Source organism: Hyperoodon ampullatus (assembly GCF_949752795.1).
Source record: "Hyperoodon ampullatus genome assembly, chromosome: 12".
In the NCBI taxonomy this organism is placed as follows: domain Eukaryota; kingdom Metazoa; phylum Chordata; class Mammalia; order Artiodactyla; family Ziphiidae; genus Hyperoodon; species Hyperoodon ampullatus.
Window position 1 is genome coordinate 33,304,898 of NC_136925.1, and position 22,559 is coordinate 33,327,456.

Here is a 22,559-nt window from a genome sequence, read left to right on the forward strand (position 1 = left end):
ATCGTATGGTAGTTTTATTTTCAGTTTTTTGAAGAACCTCCATACTGTTTTCCATAGTGCCTACACCAATTTAAAATACCACCAACAGTGTACGAGGGTTTCCTTTTCTCCACATCCTCACCAACATTTGTTATTTGTGTTCTTTTTGATGATAGCCATTCTGGCAGGTGTGAGGTGATATCTCATTGTGGTTTTGATTCGCATTTCCCTTATGATTAACAGTGTTGAGTATCTTTTCATGTGCCTGTTGGCCATCTGTGTATCTTTTCTGGAAAGATGACTGTTGAGACCTCCTGCCCATTTTTAATTGGGTTCCTTTTTTTTATATTAAGTTGTATGAGCTGTTTATATATTTTGACTGTTAACCCCTTATTGGTCATATCATTTGTAAATATTTTCTCCCATTCAGTAGGTTGTCTTTTTGTTTTGTTGATGGTTTCCTTTGCTGTGCAAAACTTTTAGGTCCCCCCTTCTTTTTTCTTAATTTTTGCTTTTATTTCTTTTGCCTTAGGAAAGACAGATCCCAAAAAATATTGCTATGATTTATGTCAAAGTGTCTCTATGTTCTTTTCTAGGAGTTTTATGGTTTCAGGTCTTACATTTAGGTCTTTAATCAATTTTGAGTTTATTTTTGTATACTGTGTGAGCAAATGTTCTAATCTCATTCTTTTACATGTAACTGCTCAGTTTTCCCAGCACCACTTATTGAAGAGATGATCTTTTCTCTGTTGTATATTCTTTCTTCTTTTGTTGTAGATTAATTGATCATAAGTGCATGGGTTTATTTCGGGGCTCTCTATTCTGTTCCATTGATCTATATGTCTGTTTTTGTGCTACTGCCATACTGTTTTGATTACTGTCGTTTTGTAGTTTAGTCTGAAGTCAGAGAGTGTGATACCTCCAGCTTTGTTCTTTTTCTCAAGCTTGCTTTGGCAATTTGGGGGTCTTTGTGGTTGCATATAAATTTTAGGATTATTGTAGTTCTGTGAAAAATGTCAAGGGTAATGCAATCCCTATCAAAATGTCCCTATTTTGATAGGGATTGCATTAAATCTGTAGATTGCTCTGAGTAATATGGACATTTTAACAATATGAATCTTTCCAATCCAAGAGCATGGGATATCTTTCCTTTCTTTGTATCATTTTCCAATTCCTTCATCAATGTTTTATAGTTTTCAAAGTATACATTTTTTTATCTCCTGGGTTAAGTTTATTCTTACGTATTTTATTCTTTTTGATGTGATTATAAATGAGATTGCTTCCTTAATTTCTCTTTCTGAGAGTTCATTATTAGTGTGTAGAAAGACAACAGATTTCTGTATATTAATATTGTATCATTCAATTTTACTGAATTCATTTATTAATTCTAATAGCTTTTTGGTGGAGACTTTAGGGTTTTCTATATATAGTATCATGTCATCTGCAAATAGTGACTGATTTAACTTTCTTAAACTTCAATTGCTGGCGTATGCATTATAGTGTTTGAAAGTGATCTGGAACTGAGGGAATGTAAATCAGAGATTACAAATTAGTCAAGTTAGAGTTAGGGCCAGTAAGGAACGTCTCCTCAGAATAGGGGACTATGCTAAAGACTCACAATGCATTAGGAGAGAAAGAAGGTTGCAAAAATGTGTTAATGTGTATGTATATGTGTGTAGGTATGCATATGTGTACGTTTATATGTGTGTGTGTGTGTGTGTGTATGTGTGTTCGCGTGTGCATATGTGTAGGTAGGAACTAGGTTCCTGGGCAGAGGAACATCATTTGGAAAGAATGGAGGCATTTAACCTTGGTTCACTCAGAGAAAGGTAGGTAGTTTTATTTGGCTGTAACACTGGGGAAGTGGGAGTAGTAAGAAAAGAGCCTAGAGAGGAAGGCAGAAGATAGATTATGAAGAACTTGGTAATTAACATTAAGCTTAAAAATTAGGCAGTTACTGAAAGATTTTAGAAAATAAATAACAAGATTAAAGTCATATTTTAGAAATACTACTATGGTTGCAGTGTGGAGAAACTATTGAAAAAAGCCAGAGTTGGTGGAGGGCTCTGTAGAAGATCCAGTGGAGAGGCAGGATTACAGTGTGGAAGGCATAGTGCCTCTGACTTAGTCAAGTAAAGCCTGTGAAAACTGTACAGTGATGTTTCTATAGAAGTGATGGAGAACTATGAACTGTTAGCTAAAATAATTAAGAGGATCATTAGCTAGTTTAACAATAGGGAAAGCTTCCAGTAGAGGTATCCATGGGATTATGACGTGAGTCTTTGTCTTTAACTCTCTATCGCTCCACATTTTTACCACTGACTTGGACTGAATATGACCTAAAGGCAAAGGGAAAATAAATACATTTCATATATCTCCGTAGTATTAATAACTTGCCTTGGTATACTAGAAACTGAATAAATTAATATTAATAAAGAGTTGATAGAATCAGAATCCAAATAGTATTAATTAGAAAATTAGACCAACTATAAATAGACTATATTAATCAGGGACACATGAAAATAAAAAAAAATAGTACATCACAAACATTTTTAATGCAAGCTTAAGATGAATCAGCAGTATGATATTGTATTCTAAAAAAGAAAAACACACTCTTTATACAACGTATACTACATTAATTTAGGGAGCTGGCAGTCCTATTATAATTTGCTTTGCTTGAACCCACTTGGAATATGATTAAGGAATGGACTCACATTGAGCTGTGATACACTGGAGTATGTTCAGAGAAAAAAAATAACTAGAGAAATGAATGGATCAGAATAGTCATGTGACAAACAAAAGATTTAAAAGTTTTAACCTGGATAAAAGGAAATATAGTAGGAATTTGGTATCTGTTTTCAAATTCTGGAAGATGATCACGTGAAAACTCGGCTTAAATTTATTCTAATCAGAGCAAATGGTTAGAAGCTTCAGGGAGCAAATGATGGATTAATAGATGAGAGAACTTTGTGCTAGAACTCTTCCAGAGAAGAAAGAAGTTTTAGATAGCAGCAGGTTTGCCATTCCTAGAGACCCATATGTATCAATAGTATTAGAAGCAATCTGAATATCCAAAGGATGGGTAGATGAGATAATTAATTGATTGTGTCATTCTTAGACTCCTTTATCCTTTACATTTACAATAATAGTACAATTTTAGTATTAATACATAGTATTTTTATAAATATTTGCAGATTGATTTAATTGATTTAATTGAAATATTTGCAGATGATTTAGATGTCTTTTTGAGACATCTGTTAAAAACATGCAGCAATAACAAAATGATAAGTATAGGAGTTTTATTTTATCCTGTCCTTTTTCTTTCTCCCCCAAACTTTATTATGAAATTATTAAATATACAGAAAAATTCAAATGAAATAAATATTCCTATACTCACCACTTTGATTAAACAGTTGTTAACGTTTTTCCATCTTTGTTTTTGTGATGCCTTACACCTAAGCACTTCATCATGGATCTCCTAAGAACAAGGATATTTTCTTACATAAACGATATCATTATTTTTCCTAAGGAGAAAAAAGAAACAAATAATTCCCTAATGTCATTTAATATCCAGGGCATTTTTTAAATGACCATTGATATTAATAAAGAAACATGATGATTTTATCTTTTTTTGTTTGTTTGTTTTGTTCCTGTTTTTGTTGTTCACCCGTGGCTGTGGCTTGGGCATTTCACATCATGCCAGGCTCTGAATTTTGTTCAAAGTTGCCTGTAATCCTGTAGAGGCTGTGTCCCTGGACAAAGACCACACTCAGTGGTGAGATGCCATTTGTGCTGGGGTCAGAGGGGCTCTCTAAAGGGATATATGAATGAACCTGAATGTTATGGGCCTGGATGTGCCACCATCATATACTTCTAATTTTTGGCCTGTCATGGAAGTGTTCTTTGGAAAGTGTTTCTGAGAAGGGAAGCCTGTGTGGGTGGTAGATTTCCTCTACCCCCTCTGTAGGTTGTGCTAATTTGTGTGTGAAATTAACCACTGGGGACATTTCTTCTAACAGCATTTTAAGCTCTTAAATGAGATGGTCTGGCTAGTAGGGATGAATTTATTAGCACCCAGGGAAAGCCTTGGAGCATCTGTCTTCTGTCTTCCATCTCGTATTTCCCCCAGGTAGTGGCTGTGTGTGACAGCAAAAATTCTACCACGGTAACATGAGGGGTCTAGGCTTTTCCTTGGGAAGCACATTCATCTGCTTTAGTGCTCACTAGTGGTCTAGTGGTTGTATTCTGATGAGTTTAGTCAGCAAAGCATTTTAAAAAGTTGAACTTCCCTTTTGATGGGGTGAGTGCTCTTCAGTCCTCACCACCTCTTACTGAATCTCCAGTGTAGGCACTTAACTTTGCAGCTCTGGACCAAAGGGTACTGGTGCTCAGAGGGAAGGCTGTTCCAGTGGTTGCCTTTGGCTCTGGGATGTTATTGTGTCTTTTAAACTTTGGGAGTTTAGGGGTTGGTGCTGTGATGATATAGACGCTGGTCATTCTTTCTGGAACTTTGGAAAGGTGAGATCTGGGGCATGCAGGACAGGATCCTTCTAACTTTGATGTGATGCCACCTCCAGTGGAAGATTCTTCAAGCTGTAGCTACTCAGGACATGATCCAGCCAGTACCCAAGGAAGACTCTTAAGGACCAATCTTATTAAAGTTGTTGAACAGCAAGCTGGGTTTCTATTCGTCCGACCAGCCTCTTCTTGGACCTGCAACTCCTTGACTTAGATGAGGCCAACATTTTTTTACCAAAAGTTCTGGAGGCTGGGAAGTCCAAGATCAAGGTCCAAAGAATTTAGTTTCTGGCGAGTTTGCTTTTCCTGGCTTGCAGACAGCTGCCTTCCCTCTATGTCCTCACATAGTGGAGAGAGAGAAAGAAAGGGATGATTTTATCCTTTGGATAAGGATTTGTAGAAAATTAAAATGAGGAGGACATCTTTTGCATTTGTTTAGATAGAAAATAAGGTTATTATAACAGTTGATTGAAAGAAACAGCATATCTTCTGAGAGGATAACAGATGATGTATCATTCACAACATCGATTCCTTTATTGAACTGAATGTCTGTAAGACACTGATTGTACCTACTTTATGATAGAACCTATTTGAACAGCCTTAGAAGCTAGATGTGAGATTGGTTGGCACATCCATCACAGGTTTATGAGTCATACAATCCTCAGTAGTAGTTAAAATGAACCTAAAAGAGAAAAAAATGGATAGGCTTTAGCAGTTGACTAATATAAGTCTTTTATTTCAAGTCTTGGGTAATGTTGTTCTTTTGTGAATCAGAGCCTGTGATAGGGAAAGTGGCAGTGTTGTGAGTTCTGTGTAAATGAGTGATTCCTTCCCATTTGGGATTCTGTATCTGCTAAACAAAGTGAGGCAACTCTGCTTATGGAAAAGAAGACTATTCTATTCTGTTTCTCTCTTTTTTCTCTGACAAGCCTCTTATAGAATGATGAAAACTATTAACTTTTACTATAAGCTTGGAGAAAGAATTGCAGGCCTATCGCTTGATACAGAGGTTATGTGAGATGTGATGGCCTTTCCTAAATTAAAACAAACAAAGTGACAAAACAATTAAACCAAACAAAAATAAAATTGTGAAAATGATTATCTTATATGATTTTTTTTTTAAATTTCAGAAAGCCAAAGGTAAGTATAAGAAAGCAGTGAAATTTTGCTTGTATCCAATAGAAACTAGAGAATGTGATGATGATGAGAAAGTGGTCTATAGATTCTTGAAAATGTGAAACTGTGTGAATCTTGGTACAAGTCTCTGGAAACACTTAATTATAGATTACTGAGATGCTGCTTTAGGATCATATAGTGCTTCTATGTTCTTTATTACCCTGAAATGTATTTTATCCACCAAACATGTTTTTGTGAACTCCTTAGGGTAGCAATTCTGTCTTCATGTATCACATGCTTATGAAATGCTACATACAATTCTGGCACTTCATAATAAAAAGAATAAGTCTAGAAGCAAACACCTTGTATAGGAGGTGCATAACACGAAATAAATATTATTTCTCAAGGTAAGAGAATAAGCCCTGTTCAAAATCATGTGAACAACTACTCTTTTGCAGGTCTAAGAATGGATGGAAAAAATGCTTTGCCTTTCAATTTTTTATTAGGAAGTTTTAAAACCAAAGATATACTTTTAGAGTAAAAATAGCTGATTTCTTCCTCAGAGAATCAAATGTATAAACTTTTATTTTCTACTTCATAAAGAAAAGAACTGAAATATGTACTTTCTCAGTTCTCTGCTCATCTTCACATCAACAGATTACAGAGAATTGCCTCATGGCTTGAGTAAGTAAGGTTTCCTCCTATCCAAGGCTTAGCCTACTTCCCATGCTTTGGATTTGATTGTCTTTGGCTCTTGAGGAGTTATAACTCATGAGTTATCCCCTCTCTTTTCTGTCTTTTAACTTTCTCTTTCTATTGGTTCTTTCCCCCATTATATAAATATGTTGTCTTTCTCATTAGAAAAGAAACAAATGCATAAACATCCTGAAATTTCATACTATCTCTGGTTACTCTCCTGTTTTCTGCTATCCCTTAATATTCTAGCTTCATTTTAAAACATATTTTATTCATTTTTTTTAAAGTTGTAAGATTAACACAGGTTCATTGTTAACTATTTAAAACAGACACAAGAAAATTAATCAAATGCCTATCATCTAGAATGAACCACACTTAATACTTTGTTAAGCATAAGTGCAAATTGTAACTTCTTATAAAGCATGTTTTGTCATCAGATACCTTCTATAGAATAAAAATGGCTAGATGAAGAGTATTTTATTAATTAAATGTAGCATAGTTATGTAAATAATCCCCTCCCATTGGATATTTAGAGTATTTCTAATCACATTGTTCTTATGAACAAAGTGAGCACCCTTGTAGCTAAATCGCCCACAGTTTTCTTAAGGTTATATCCTATAAGTAGAATTAGTAGATTCAAGTGTATGATATTTTTAAGGCTTGATAGATTAACAAAAAGTTTTCAAGTAAGTTTGTATCAATTTATTTTCCTTTTCAACTGTACTTTTTCTCATACCTCCATAATTTTGATCTGTAAAAATTCCATCTCATTGTTTTAATCTTTCTTTTTTCTACATTTGCACATTTTCATGTCTTCATTGATTATTTGCATGTAATATTTATTATCTATTCATATTCTTTGCCACTTTTTCCATTGGAGTGATTATATTTCTTGTTAATATTATTTTATATTGAAGATACCAACCTTTTTTATAATATATTATGTTTGTATTTAGTTAACATACTTTCATATATTTTCTTCATATTCCTTTAATCATTTTAATGGGTTTGATTATGAATTTTTTCAAATATTCAAATTACATTCAGCAATATTGCCCTTATTTTTTACTGCTTCTGTTATCAAACTTAGAAAAACCTTAGCACTTTTATGCAATTGTTTTTTAATGTAAAATTTTATTAAAGGATGACCTATATAAACCAAAATACACAAACCATAGTGTAAAGCCTTAATAATATATATCCAAGCAACTAGGATAAGAAACAGAATACCACCAGCGCCCAGAAGCCCATCATTCACCCTCCCTGCACCGACACCCAACACCATTTTTGGAACTTTTTAAAAAATGAAATCATACAGCAATATTCCCTTGTGTCTGACTCCTTTCAGCATTTTGTTTGTAAGATTCATCTCTTACTGTTGAATGTAGTTGTTCACTGATGCATTTATTCCATGCTGCTATGAATATTCTTGTACATGTTTTCTGATGAATATGTATACACATTTTTCTTGGGTATATATCCTGGAGTGAAATTCTGGGTCACAGGGTTGGTGTATTTTCAATTTTAGAAGACTCTGACACATAATTTTCAAAGTAGGTTGTTATTTTGAAGAGAGGTGAAGGATAGGAAAGTTTTAACCTGCTATCATCATGTGTTGACCATTTCTGTATCCTTATTTTGTATTTATACCACATTCAAATTAAAATTTGAACTAAGGAAAGTAGATATAGTTTTTCCATTTTATTTTGCTATTAAGAAATAACTTCAGATTTGCATTTCTAAAGTTGATTCTGTATTCCTAATTAAGGTTAAGTACTTTCCAATTACTCAATTATTTTTCTGTTCCATATATAAAATCTTACAATTCTGATTACATATTATTATTAAAGTCATCATATCTCACATTTTAGGAATGTCTGTGTATTTTGCCTGAATGAAATTTTGAAGAAAACTACTAATTTGTAGTGGAATAGGCAAGGGCTTTAGAGTCAGGCATGAACAGATTCTAATGTTGGCTCTATCACTTGATAAGCTGCGTGATCTTTGGCCAAAGTATTGTTTCCTGTAAAATTTTACTACTTGGGGTTGCTTTGAAGATTTAGTGAAACAAACTCTTATGGAATGTTTGCTCTCTGGCAGCCACTGATTCTAAGTGACTTGTTATGAGATAACATTTGCCCTTTACAACAACTCTATGCAGTAGCCTCCATTATCATACCTTTGTTAGAGATGAAGAAACTCAGACTGAGGATTGAAGCAACTGTGCTAATTTACCTGGGTTACAAGTGGCAGAGCCAGAATGTGAACCCAGTTTGGCTTCAGAGTCCATGCTCATACCACTGTTCTCCTCCACATATATAAGACTTCTAATTTTGTTCTTGACACCCATTAGGCATGTAAATACTTAATATCCTTCTGCTTAGCATAAGTCACCAAAGATTTTAAACGTATTTGGAGTACAATTTCACACTGTTGATTGTTCTTAAACTACACCATCAAATTAGTTGAAAAAATAAGAGAAATATTTCTAACTAATACTGTGTAAAATGACAAATTTCCAATGCTTCCTGAATATAAATTTTTCCAATCACTGTGGTATCTTCTGAGTCCTAATTCTTCACATTTAGAGGAATTATTATTACTATACCATGACTTCTTACTAATTTAGAATAGGTAGTTTGCTGATAGTATAGTCACCTGACATTCATGGGTCAAAAGATTTTTCATGAGGTATGGATTGCAAGCTGTGGAAATGCCCTATTCAAGGGAGTTTAATATGTGAATGATGGTGCTGAGAGCACATGGTGTGAAATTTGAAAGGGAGAAAAATAAACGTTCTTTAATTTTAATGTTCTGGTTTCCTAAGGACAGAGGTTGGAGGGTGTCAGCTTTCAGGTGCTCCCTTTTTCATTCCATTCACCAAAGCAACAATAAGGAAGAGATTCTGTTGGAGACAAAGGTCCCAGTTAGGTCACTTATAACTGAAAAGAGAGAGATGATGTCAAGGCTGGGACACGAATGAGGGAACTGGACTGAGGCACAGCTGGTGGAAGGTGACAAATGGAAAGGACGTGTCTTTAAATTATAGTCTACATTGTATGGCCAAAATTATATGCTGCAGTGTTATTCACTGACTAAGGGATTTGCACTGTTTGGGAGAGTTATCTTTCAAAAATGTCAAGTGGTTCTTGAAAAAGGATTTAGAGTAAAACAAATAGAAAAATGCTACTTCGTCATTTTTTCTTGCAAGTAAGATGCTGGAATTTGCAAGTGAATAAGTATTTTGGGCTTTTAACATGGTAAGTGCCATAAAAATTATGCTAAAGAATTCTGATTTCTGAATTAATAGAGACAAATTTAATACAGTTTTACCAATGTTAACTTTATAGCTTTATATCAATATAGAGGATTGATTATTTTCTGTGTGCAAAATTTTGAGGGTTAATGTTCAGTACTTAAGGAAAGATCTATATATACCTAGGCCCTAAAAGAAGCAATTACTAAATAAAAAGGCAAAATCATATTCAAATCATGGTAAATTTTGGTAGCAATATCAAAGAACTTTTGCCAGTGTAGATTTATCTTAAAGGGCACATACCAAATATTCAAATTCATCGAAAATGTAAGCACAAACTCCATCTACTTAGACAAATCACTCAAACACACACACACACATAAGTGCACAAATACATACATAAAAGTACAGAAACCTTCCCAGATTTTCTCTATCTTTTAAGAACTGTGTGATTATTTTTTTTTCTTTGCCAGGTGGTATTTTTGAATATGTGGAATCTGGCCCAATGGGAGCCGAGGAGCTTGCGTTCAGATTTGCTGTGAACACAATCAACAGAAACAGAACCTTGTTGCCCAACACCACCCTAACCTATGACACCCAGAAGATAAACCTCTATGACAGTTTTGAAGCATCCAAGAAAGGTAATTGATAGATATTTAACCGTATGTTTTCTGGAATTCAAATTTTCAGCTATTCTTAAGAGATTTCTTAATCCCAAAAGTAATTAATAAGTCATTAGGAATATTTTCATGCAAATGTTTCTTTTCAAACTGCACATAAATTTTATCAGGGAAGGTAAATTGATATGATTACCTACTGAAAAAAATTGCTTATAACATGAAATGCAGTGAAGTCTGGGATAGTGAAAATTTTTTTTCCCCATTAATCCTTTTGTTTTGCTACTAAACTATTCCTATTTTAAGAACTTTCTAAAATAAAACAATACCATCTGTGGATTTTACGAAGTTTTACAATCAATTTTTACATTTTTATTTGCATTATATGTCAATTCCACTCTATTACTGTGGTCTCAATTTTCTGACTACCTTGAAAGTTCTGTGGTTCCAAGTGACTTCAAAAAGTCAGTCTAACCTTAACTGGAAAAATTTGAACAACCTTTCATTTGTGTATAGTCTATGCCCATTTTTTAACCGCTTGATGCTTCTTTTTGTGACTGAAAATAAATGGCTAATGATATGAAAACCCCATTATATGAAGAAATAATAAAAATACCTTATGAATTTTATTTATTTTATTATTTTGTAAAACTGTGTTTTAAATATAAGAATAGAAATATAATTTTCTGGAATATGACTTTAATACATATATGAAAGAAGGTAATAGAGAAACTATTATCGAGGCATTATTTTAACCAAACAGTTTTAGTAATAAATATGTTTTGAGAGATGTTTTCATAGGCTTACTTTGTCTAAGTAGGTGATCCTTTCTTTTGCATATTTAGGATTCATGTAACAGAAATTAAATTTCATAAAGTAGATTTTCTCGAAGGAGTGGACTTAGAAAGCATTTGTTCTAAATTCCTATTTTTAGAACAATGTTTGCTTTTCTGTAATGCTAATATTGTTTTATTAGCTACCTTACATTCATAGAAATATACATAATAATTTATAATTCTAACTTGGTACAGATTTCTTCTAAACTCATTAATATTAATGACAGTAAATAAGGTACAGTATTTCTTGAGATGAAAATATCCTTCTTTTCCCCCAGCTTACTTGTGTTTATCAAAATCTATGTTCTGCTTGCCCTTTGAATTCATATCTTTGTGAATAAAAATAAGTTTCCACATTTCAGAACGATGTCAGGGTGGTGAAAGGTTTTGAAGGCTGAAAAAAAGGGTAAAGGTTATTGTGAAATACTACATTTGTCATCATAATTGCAAAATAAGTCATTAACTGTAAGACAAGTGGATTTGATTATTGACATAGTTCATGATTATTTCCATTAGGAAGAAGAAGCTCTGTCTCAAATGAAATAATTTAGACCAAAGAATATGGAATATGAGTGCAGTATAAATAAAGTATTAATAGATTTCTTAATGGTGACTTCAAAGTAGCAACATAAAAAAAAAGTGGACTAGAATGTTCTAACAACAAACAGCTTACTATCTTGCAAATATCTTAGCAAAATTATGAGGTGGTAAACTCATTTTGTTTTCAAAATATTAAAAAGGATTTACAAATTTTGTCACCCATTAAAAATCTATTGGGAATCCAGTTCCTTAAGTGACTTTGGCCTGAAGCTGAAAAAGCTCAAGTGAATGTATGAATAAGTTTCTTTGTGAGTTGTTTAAAAGGGTGGATGTCGTGATTTGGAACTTGTCTTGTGAAGCTCTTGCTTGTCGACCTATTTCTGGTTGGAGGGCACAGCAATATATAAAAAGATAATATAAAGGAGAGATCTAACATAGTTTTTGAATCTTATGGGGCCTCAATAAATATATATGTAATACTGGTATTTATGACTAATTACAAAATAACAAATAATAAATTTGGACATTCTTAAAATTTTTTTAAAATTAATTTTTCCAAGGCAAGAATATAAGTTAAATGTTTAAATGTAAACATTTTCAGTGATACATGGTCTTATACTTTTAGTAGATAATACTATTTTGCTCCTTAAATAAACTTTGATGCACTAGAGCTTGAATTATTATTTGAATCATACATTGCTTTTAAGTGACTCCTCGGATACCTGAAAACTCTATTTCTTATTTGAACACACTTCAAAAAGTTCTATGTAAACTAATATAGTGGTTTTTAACTTTCTTGATTTGTGACTTGTCAAAAATCTGGAGAAGGAAGATCTTTTATTTTCAACGTATGTGAATTAAAATCTGTGTGAGTGAAAAACTTTAGGCTCTAACCTTTCTACTGATTTAGAATTCCAATCATTATTTTAAAAGTACGAATCTGTATATTCAAAAATTATTTATTTATATCATATTGAATTTTTGAAGAAAGTGTAAACTGTTTTTTTTCCAAGTAAAATTTATTAAATATCTCTATGCTTAAGAATCCATCTTTCACATTGTATTTTATGTGGCAAAATCTCTGAAGGAAAATATCAGAAAATTTTGCACAGTAGAATCACAAACTATTTGTGAGGGATTAAATCCAAACACCTAATTGATCCCTAAATCCCAATAACAATTCTCCTTAGTCATATTTAAATATTTGCAGGGATATACAAACCATTGTCTCTTGGAGCAGACTTCCACTTTTGAACATTTCTTACTTCCCTTAAATTGTATCAAAATTTGTGAGAAACTTCTAAACATTTGCCCTAATTCTTCCTTTACCAGTCAAATGAAACAAACTTTAGCCTCTTTCACAGGCCAGATCTTCAAATATTTAAAGATGAGTTTCATGTTTCCAATAACTATTGACTTTCTAGACCCAAACTTACCAGTTGCTTTAGTGTACCTTACAGAATTTCAAGTCCCGTCACAGTCTTTCTATTCCCATCTGAATACCTTCTGATTTAATTATGTCTCTCTTAATTACTGTAATTATTATTGATGTGAGTAAACTTTTCTACAAGTAAATATTGGACTGGTCATAAAGTTCGTTCGGGGTTTTTCCATACGATGTTACAGAAAAACCCAAATGAACTTTTTGGCCAACCCAATATAAACTTAAAAAAAGTAATTCAGTACAATATAGAAGACATAGTATCCAAAAGTCAAATAAATAAAGACGATTAAATACTTATCTATTTAATTACATACTTTGATGTTCTTCCTACTCAATGAGATTAATCCCTATGAGATCACCCTCTATGACTGATGTCAGGTTTTGTATGGGTGTTTGTATGCACCGCTTCACCTATTATATCATCAGATATTTGCAGATACTTAGCTATGTGTAGCCATAGCTTTTTGGATGGGCAGTGGAAGATAAATGGCTTCTGCTTAAGAATTTGAAATTGTAGAGAATGACCAGTGAATTTGGGAAAGAACACTATTCCCCGATATGAAGTATTCTTCCAAAATGAACACTCTCCCCTTAAATCCTAGAATATTCCCCCTCTTTCTCCTTCCTCCTCTCCTCCCTTGACATTATTTGTAGAATTATTTGAACATTGAGCTGTAGGTGTCTAGGTGAATTTCCCTTGTAACAAACTGAAAATGTTTGGAGTTAGACAAAATGTAAAATCAGCTAGATGCAGATGTTATATTAAAGACAAATCTTCCTTTAAGATGTTGCCTCTGGGTTAACAATAATAATGTGGTAATATTGGCACACTGGCATCTCTCCTCTCATTATTGACAGACTTCTATCTCCTCTTCAGCCTGTGATCAGCTGTCTCTTGGGGTGGCTGCCATCTTCGGGCCTTCACACAGCTCTTCAGCAAATGCGGTGCAGTCGATCTGCAATGCTCTGGGGGTTCCCCACATCCAGACCCGCTGGAAGCACCAGGTGTCAGACAACAAAGATTCCTTCTATGTCAGTCTCTACCCAGACTTCTCTTCACTCAGCCGTGCCATTTTGGACTTGGTGCAGTTCTTCAAGTGGAAAACTGTCACAGTTGTCTACGATGACAGCACTGGTAAGAAAAATCAGTAGCCTTTGTGGCTATGCTTTAAATATAGGTAATTTTCTGAAACTTATTCGAGATTCTTACTGTATTCTTTTTGTTTGCTTGTTTTTGTTCTTTTCTTGTGTTTTTTTTTTTAATTAAGGGAAGGAAAACATTTGAAATGAAACATTAACACTAATTTCATACGTCCAAACAAAGAACAAAATCGTACACTTTTTTTTTTCTGTATTTGTATAATAAGCACTTTTGTTCTAGGAAGGATGTTACTGTGAACCATAGTATTAGATGAAGAATAGAGATAGTGTGAAATATAATATTGAAATATTCATTCAAAGAATTTTTCTACTAATTTCAGGGTAGTTTCCCAAAGTAAAGCCTCATAACTTGCTGTCACTGAAGCTTATCAAGAAATCCAGGAAAAAAAAAAAGAAATTCAGACTTTGGCCTTAACATTTTCTATAGCTGTTTATATGCAAAGAATGTGTGTGAAAAGTAATAACCTTTATATCTGGATAGCACATTAAAGTACCCATTGAAATACTCTGAGTTTTTGGAACTGTTCATATGTAGATATAGCTTAGGGACTTGGAAAATAGTATTTACTAAGTTGTATTTATTTCCGTGTCTTTAAATGAATATTTGCTGGCTAGAAGTGGTCTGTGCTTTCTTGTTTTAATGTCTGTTATTATTTTTATATATGAATGGTTGTTTTGAGGTATCAGATAAAAACAAGTCTCAGAGAAATATACGAACGTAAACAGTAAAAATAAAGTATTAATCTCCTTGGAAGTTATATTGGTAAAGGAACTGCATACTATTTTGATTATTACTTAGTGATAAGGAATTTCACATTAAGATGTTTATCACTAGTCTAAATAGTGCCCTTTAAGTTAGAATTTTAAAATATTTTATTCTAGAACATTTCACTATACCTTTATGTTTACATCAAAATTGAAATTCATTTGAATTTAAATTCTCCCCAAATACACCAGGAGCTCACTTTGTTTATAAATGCAGTATTTAGATCTACATGCAGAAATTAGTCCCTTTGCCAATAAAATTGACCATTTGCAAATTGACAGATAGGAACTCTCCCAAGAGAACAGAGAACAGGGAGTTACAGGGTTGGAAGAATAATGTAAATAATTTGAAAAATTTTAAAATTGGGATAAGAACTGACTCTAAGATAGATAGAAGCTAAGATAGATAGAAGATTGTCTTTGAAATGAATTCATAAATATATAGAAGTAGGCTTTTTTTTTTGTATTTTTGGATATGTTTAAAAGTCGCAAGATGGATTTTTTTTTTTTTTTTTTTTTTTTTTTTTTTGCGGTAAGCGGGCCTCTCACTGTTGTGGCCTCTCCCGTTGCGGAGCACAGGCTCCGGACGCACAGGCTCAGCAGCCATGGCTCACAGGCTGAGCCGCTCCGCGGCATGTGGGATTTTCCCGGACCGGGGCATGAACCCGCATCCCCTGCATCGGCAGGCGGACTCTCAACCACTGTGCCACCAGGGAAGCCCTCAAGGTGGAATTTTAATAACACAACTTAACAGAGAGAATTTGTAAACTTCCCAAGTGAACAAGATGACTATTTGATCATGTGGGAGAAAATCTGATGACAGCTAGGACTGTGAACTAAAATGGGAGAGAAATCCACCTCATACCCAATGAGATAAACATTAATAACTTCATTATGAACTTGTGTATCTGCTGTTTACTGCATGATGCAGTATGCATTTTATATATGTTTCTTTTTTCCTTTCCAGATTTATTATGTGTGCTATTCCTCCCATTTATATTCATTTCTATTTTGTTGTGTTGTCCAGTTTGATACATGATAATTATACTTTCATCCAGTCTTTGTTCCCACCCCCAAAACAGATGGGATGGTAGATGAAGTATAGTGCTGGAGTAGGAGAAATTCTTAGAACAATGTTAACAGGAGCTGTTTATTTTTTATGATAATTAGCATTTGTTGTTGTCATGGATTAATGCTTTTAAAAACACCCTGAAGGTCTGTTATACCTCTGAATGATGTCCAAAATGATGGAAAAGAATTGGCTACATAAACAAAACTGTGTTTCTGTCAGTCATTTTGGAACATATGATTCATTTTAAACATAAACTAAAAATAAGTTGGATAGCTGTCAGCTTGTAAGCAATTCCAGGATAAGTTGTGAATATTTGCTTTAAAATTCCTGTGTTTCATCTTTGTTTATAGATCAGCAGTCCATTAACAAAGAACTCTGGACTGGTAAACAGAAGCCTGGGAGTCTAGTCCCAGTTTTGCTACTAAATTACTGGTACAACTTTGGAAAAGACAAGAAGGGAATTGAAATGATTACAGAAAGCATCTATGGTGCACTAGGCATCGAGGTAGTTGCTATCATATAAACTATTACACTTAATCTTCAAAACAATTATATAAAAACAAAACAATTCTAGGGAAACAGGTTAACACGTCACTATCCTTGCTTCCTCCAGTGACTGGCTTTTCTGCCCACCAGCAGCCCAAGGCAGAAACTTGAACATCTGCCTTGATTCCTACCTTTCTTCAGTCCCACAATCAAGCTCTAATAGTTGTTAATTCTACATCTCTATGAACTCTCAATCTGTTCATTTCTTTCATGCTTTCTAACTAATTCTTAAGTCAAAATCTTTCACCTGAATTATTACTAACAGTCTCCCTACTAGTCCAGTCTCCACACTGCAGTTAAAGTAATTTTTAAAAATGCAATTCTGACCCATTGTCCTATTAATAGTTTCTCTTGCTCTAAGGATAAAGTTAAAACTTTTTTGAAAGGCTTACAAGACCTGACTTCATCTAGTCCCTGGACCTCTCCAATGATATTTGAGTCTAAATCCCTCACTTATGTCTTTCAGATTGAGCCATTAAATTTCTTTCAGGTTCCGAAAATACTGTCCAGTCCACCTGTTTCTCTCATTCTGGCCCCAACTCCTCCACCTCCCTAAGCACCCACACACATGCACATGTGTATTTGCACACACACACACATTCATACCATCTGGCTTAGATGTCACAAAGAAAGACTGTCCTGACTCCCAGCTCCCAAGCCTGGAATAGGTCTCCCTCAACATATCCCCATAGCACTGCAGTACTTCCATGACCATCCCCTATGAGAACATTCATCACACTATGAATGACTTTTCTTGGCTGACTTTTCCACTCAATCAAATACACATCTGAATAGGATGGACCGTAAGGCTGCCCACCATTCTATCACTAACACCTAGGTATTACCTGGCTCATGGAAATACCTAAATAAATATTGAAGGAATGAATGCATAAAAAGGTATTATTATATCCAGTGTTTAGACAAAGAAGCTCCAATGGATTAAGTAATCTGTCCGAGGTCATTTTAGGTTAGGGTAGCTCTTTAGTACTCACCATTGAGTAAGTAGATTCAACAATAATCATTTCAAAAATTTTATAAGATATCTGGAGTGAATTGTGCTTCTATGTTAAGAGCAATTAAAATATATTTACTCATTTGCTTATTTGAACAATCATTATCAAGCATCTTCTGTATACCAGGTGCTATGTTCAGCACAAGGGACAGTATTATAGGTAAAACTTTGTCTCCATGTGCTCAAAGTTGAGTGAGGGGGAGATAGAACATGTGAGCAGGATACTATTATAGTGTAACAAGTACAGAGAGAGAGAAGAAAAAAATATTGTGGCAGCTTAGGAGATGAATAGAGACATGAAAAGAATTTAGGGGAGGGGGAGGTTTTAAAACTGCCTGGTAAAGGCAGAAGAGAGTTTTGGAGAGGATGCCATTATCATTAAGTTATCATAAAGGACAAGTAGAAATGCTTCAGCTAGAGAAGGGGCATAAGGGTATAACACGTGTAAATGTGAGGATGCCTGAGAGCTGGTTCGTCAGGCCACGACAGGCACTTCATTAGGACTGATCATCAGAAACAAGGAAACTGAGGAAGGATGAGGGAGAATGTATAAAAGGCCAACGTAGGAGAAACAAAAAAGAGCTTTTTACTAGCTCCTTTGCTCTGAAATCTGCATGTTACAGCAGTACCAGTCATGTTTGCATGATGTGAACCTGCTTTCCAAACCACCGTTGAGTGCCTCAGGGATGGACATACACCCATTCAGTTCCTTTCGTAGGAAGTCAAAAAAGAACATAGAGAGAGGAATATCCACTGACTGGACTATGGGTTGAAATCCTGGCTCTGTTGTGTAATTTCCAGCAAGTTATTTGACTTTAAAAACTTGAGTTGACACGTTTGTAAATTGAAGATAATGTATATACATCAGGGGATTGTTGTCATGATTAGTGAGATATGCAGAGTGCCTCATGGTGCCAGCATAGTAGGAGCTTAAAACTCTCAATAATAGAAATGCCATGTGCTATGTGCCATTTATTCCTTACTATACTCTAAGAAAAAGGAATCATTATTGGTCCCACTTTTCAAAATATGAGACTATTTAGATGCAGAGAGTTGAGATAATTTGCCCAAGCTTTCATAGCAAGTAAGTGGAAGGTCTGGGTTTTGACCCAAGGCAGTAAACTGCAGAAACCACTTTGTTAAATACTGTGATATAATGGTAGTTATTGTGTTTTGATTTGGTTCATTTTGTTGTCATTATTTAACTTTAAGAACAGGAATGACACAATCAGAACGATTTTGGTAAAGGTTCTCTGACACCAGTGTGGAGAATGCATTGAGGCTATTGAGATATGGTAAGGAATAGGACAAGACCAGAAGCAAGAGAATTTCTGAATTAGTCAAGTTGAAAACAAGATAATAGTCTCAATTAAAGAGGTTTTGATAGAATGATTTTGAAGCAGAGAACTCTAGGAAGATTTAGGAGATACAAATTGTAGGACTTAGTAAGTAAATAAGTGGAGAAGTGATGGAGACAGAGACAATAAGGATGACCCCTATGTTTCTGGTCTGGGCTACTCATCAATGGCATATTTACTAAAAAGGAAAACAAGAAAAAGAAATGTGGGAAAGGGTATAATAAATCTGGTTCTTAACACATTAATCTTGAAACACCTCAGAATCATCCAGTGGTGTTGGAGGTGGAAATCCATCTTGAAAAGTAGGAATTTAGTATGGGCGTATAACGCTCCCAGTGGCATTTTGCTCTGTTCTCCATTTGGACTCCTTTGTGATATGATGAAATGAAGACAATTGACAAAAAACTAGGTCATGGTAGGTCAAGAAAATTCAGAGTTATGCTAGTGAGTAGGCAGTCGTGGAGATGAATATAGACATGATAAGAATTTAGGGGAGAGAATGTAATTTTTTTTTAATTAATGAAGGAAAATCAGTATTTTCTTTTAGATATTAATATTTAACAAACTTAGCTTTGATTAATTTCCATGGTATGAAAAAGAAAAAAAGGCCAGGGCCTTTATCCTAAGCAAAAGCAGAAATGATTTCTTTACTAACTTTATTAACTTGAATGAATTCTATTTATAGACTATGTTCTAGATATATCTGTGTGTGCTTTTGGAGTTAGTAAGAGTAAAAAATTATTTTATTTTATTTTGCACCTATATTTAAATAGGATAAATAAAATAATTCAATAGAAATTGATGTGAAAAAAATGTATTTCTAGAAGATACTAACTTTTAAATAATATAACAATTTTTGTGTTATAAAACATATAACCAAATAATTTTAATTTTATTTCAAAGAGTGGGGTAATTTGGATCTAAGATGACTATATGTTATATGTTCTAAGTGCAAAGCTTCAAGTTCTCTAATTCCAAGTGGAAATACAATTAGCAATTATGAGTTAAACCTAATTATTAGGATATATTTGATTACATAGCTTGGTGTATTAGTGTTTCCACCATGTTGGTATTGCATGAACATAGGTTCTTTATTTCCATTTAAGCAAGCCTCAAAATTATTTGTAATATTATTACTTAAATTTTGATTACATGATAGTATTTGTAAACATATTCATAGAACTAATTATTTCTCTAAGTTTTAAAATCTTTAAAATATTGCCAACCCTAAAAGACAAAAATAAAATTTTTAATCCACAACAATCATACAATTCATATTTCTGCAGATAGTGAAATAAATACATATGTAGGTCTAAAGAAATAGAAGCAGGACTTGTACCAGACTTCAATGATCAGTAGTACTTGCCTTTATTGGGAAAGAAAAAAAAATCATAAAGTGAGAATAATTCCCTGGTGATGACCAAACACTGCCAGTTTTCTATATTTAAATCTGGAACATATTGGCGTGAGCATTCTGGTAACTACTTTTCCCTTAGCCTTTTCCTGGTCTTGTCTGTCTCCTTCTCTATGCAGTGTAGGGGAACGATAGTACTTAAATTATCTCTCTGACGCTCTTGACAATTTTGACTACTCCCTTCTTCAGTGAAAGACTAAAACTCTCCTTGTTTGGCCTCTGTGCCATCATTCTCTCCTTGTCGTGTCCTTCTTTTCAGCCATTTATTCCCCTTCTCATATTCTTAAACTCTTTTTTCTTTCTCTGTTCGTTAAAAGCTAATGCTGGGCTTCTCTGGTGGCGCAGTGGTTGGGAGTCCGCCTGCCGATGCGGGGTACGTGGGTTCGTGCCCCGGTCCGGGAGGATCCCACATGCCGCGGAGCGGCTGGGCCCATGGGCCATGGCCGCTGGGCCTGCACGTCCGGAGCCTGTGCTCCGCAATGGGAGAGGCCACAACAGTGAGAGCCCCACGTACCGCAAAAAAAAAAAAAAAAAAAAAGCTAATGCTGTTCAGGTTTTATTCCCAGGCTTCTTGTTTTCTACTTGTTTACCTCACTCTCCCTAAAGTCTTCCATCTGACTCATGCCTTTCTCTGCCTGTATGTTGTAGACTCACTCCTGGACATCTTCAGTTGCTTCTGCCAAGTGACAGACTCAGAGATTCAGCCACCCATTGATCATCTTTATTTGGATGTCCTACAGGCACATCTAACCCAGCATAACAAAAGCCAAACTCATCACCTTTATTCCAAAACTTGCTTTTTCTCCTAGGTTTCCCTCTTTATCCAGTTGCCCAGCCAGATTCCTAGTGGTCATTCTAGATTCTTGTCTTTCTCTCTTCCCTCATTTCCAACTGATCACTTAATACTTCTCATTTTTATCTCACATTTCTCAAATTTACCTCTGTGCTCCATCCCTACCATCTGTTTTAGTTAACATCTTTATCGTAAACCACCTAGACCATGTTCTGCCCTCTACCCTATTTAAGTTTATGTCTCTGATGCAGACAAAATGGTGTTTTTAGAAATGACAATGTGGTGATGTCATGCCCAGGCTTAAAGCTGTTTGGTGATTCCTCAGCTCTTGGAAGAATGAGTTCTAGTTCTTCAGCATGACACATGCAGCCTTCATCACTGGCACTCTCGTGCCCCTTTGATTTTATTTCCCTGGTATTTCCTCTCTCAATATTTCTGCTACAGCTTTCCTTGAATAATTGTAGTTCTCCATTACCAATCATGCTCTGCTATCTCAAGTCTCTTTGCTGTGCACAATTTGCTCTCTCAGCTTGTTATGCCCTTCTCATTTGGTGATCTATTCACCACCTTCAGGTGTACCTTAAAATATTCTTACAAAGTAAACTTGTTAAGTAACCTTCCCTGACTTCTACCTGTATGAGTTGGTATTTCTATTCTTTGTATGATGCAAGAGATTAGTTGATAAAATAGTTCATCATCAACTTTATAGTACAATTTTCAACATGCTCACATGACCCATTTAGCAGAGGTGATGATTTCCTGAACCTAAGAGCTCTAAATATTTTATAATTAATTCATCCATTTATTTGATTCTTCCTTTGTTTTTTTTTAATAACTTATTTATTTAGTTCACAAGTAAGTATCAAACATTTACTATGTGTCATCGCTGTTCTAGGTACTGGAAGTACAAGAGTGAACAAAACAGACAAAAATTCTTTGCCTTGTGGAGTTTGCATTCTAGTGTAGAGTGATAAACAATAACAAAATAAATATGTATATATATATAGCATCAAATGTGATAAGTGTTATGGAGAGAAATAAAGCAAGGGAGGCATATAAGGAGTACAAGGAGGGAGTACTGCAATATTAAGTTGGATTGTTATTAGAAGAGACCTTATTTAGAAGGCGAAATTTGAGCTAGGACTTGAATGAGCTGAGGAAATATGTCGTGGGAGTTCTGAAGGAAGAGTATTTCAGATAAAAAGCAAGAAGGTAAAAAATAACCAAGGAAGAAAGAGATAAAGAATTCTAAGTAAGGCAGTTTTTTTGTTTGTTTTAGTTTGGAGAAGGATTTTTTGAGAAACTGAAAATTGAAGGAGACTTTTGTGACATCTGTCATTTTTTTATATGTGTATATGTGTTTATGTATATATGTACATATATGGGTATATATGTATATGTTCCATTACTTCTTTGCAATAGTAATGTCATTCCTT

At 34.3% G+C, this 22,559-nt stretch overlaps 1 protein-coding gene across 3 annotated transcripts in view; it reads left to right on the forward strand.

Moving 5' to 3' along the window:
- Window positions 1–22,559, forward strand: part of GRIK2 (glutamate ionotropic receptor kainate type subunit 2) — a gene marked incomplete at both ends in the record, with an annotated part of 630,446 nt that overhangs the window by 227,281 nt on the left and 380,606 nt on the right. For all 3 annotated transcript variants that reach the window (XM_079716371.1, XM_079716372.1, XM_079716373.1), the window contains 2 exons: window positions 10,039–10,206; window positions 13,880–14,137. In XM_079716371.1, the coding sequence (XP_079572497.1) occupies window positions 10,039–10,206; window positions 13,880–14,137 (426 nt within the window). The remainder of the gene's footprint in view (window positions 1–10,038; window positions 10,207–13,879; window positions 14,138–22,559) is intronic.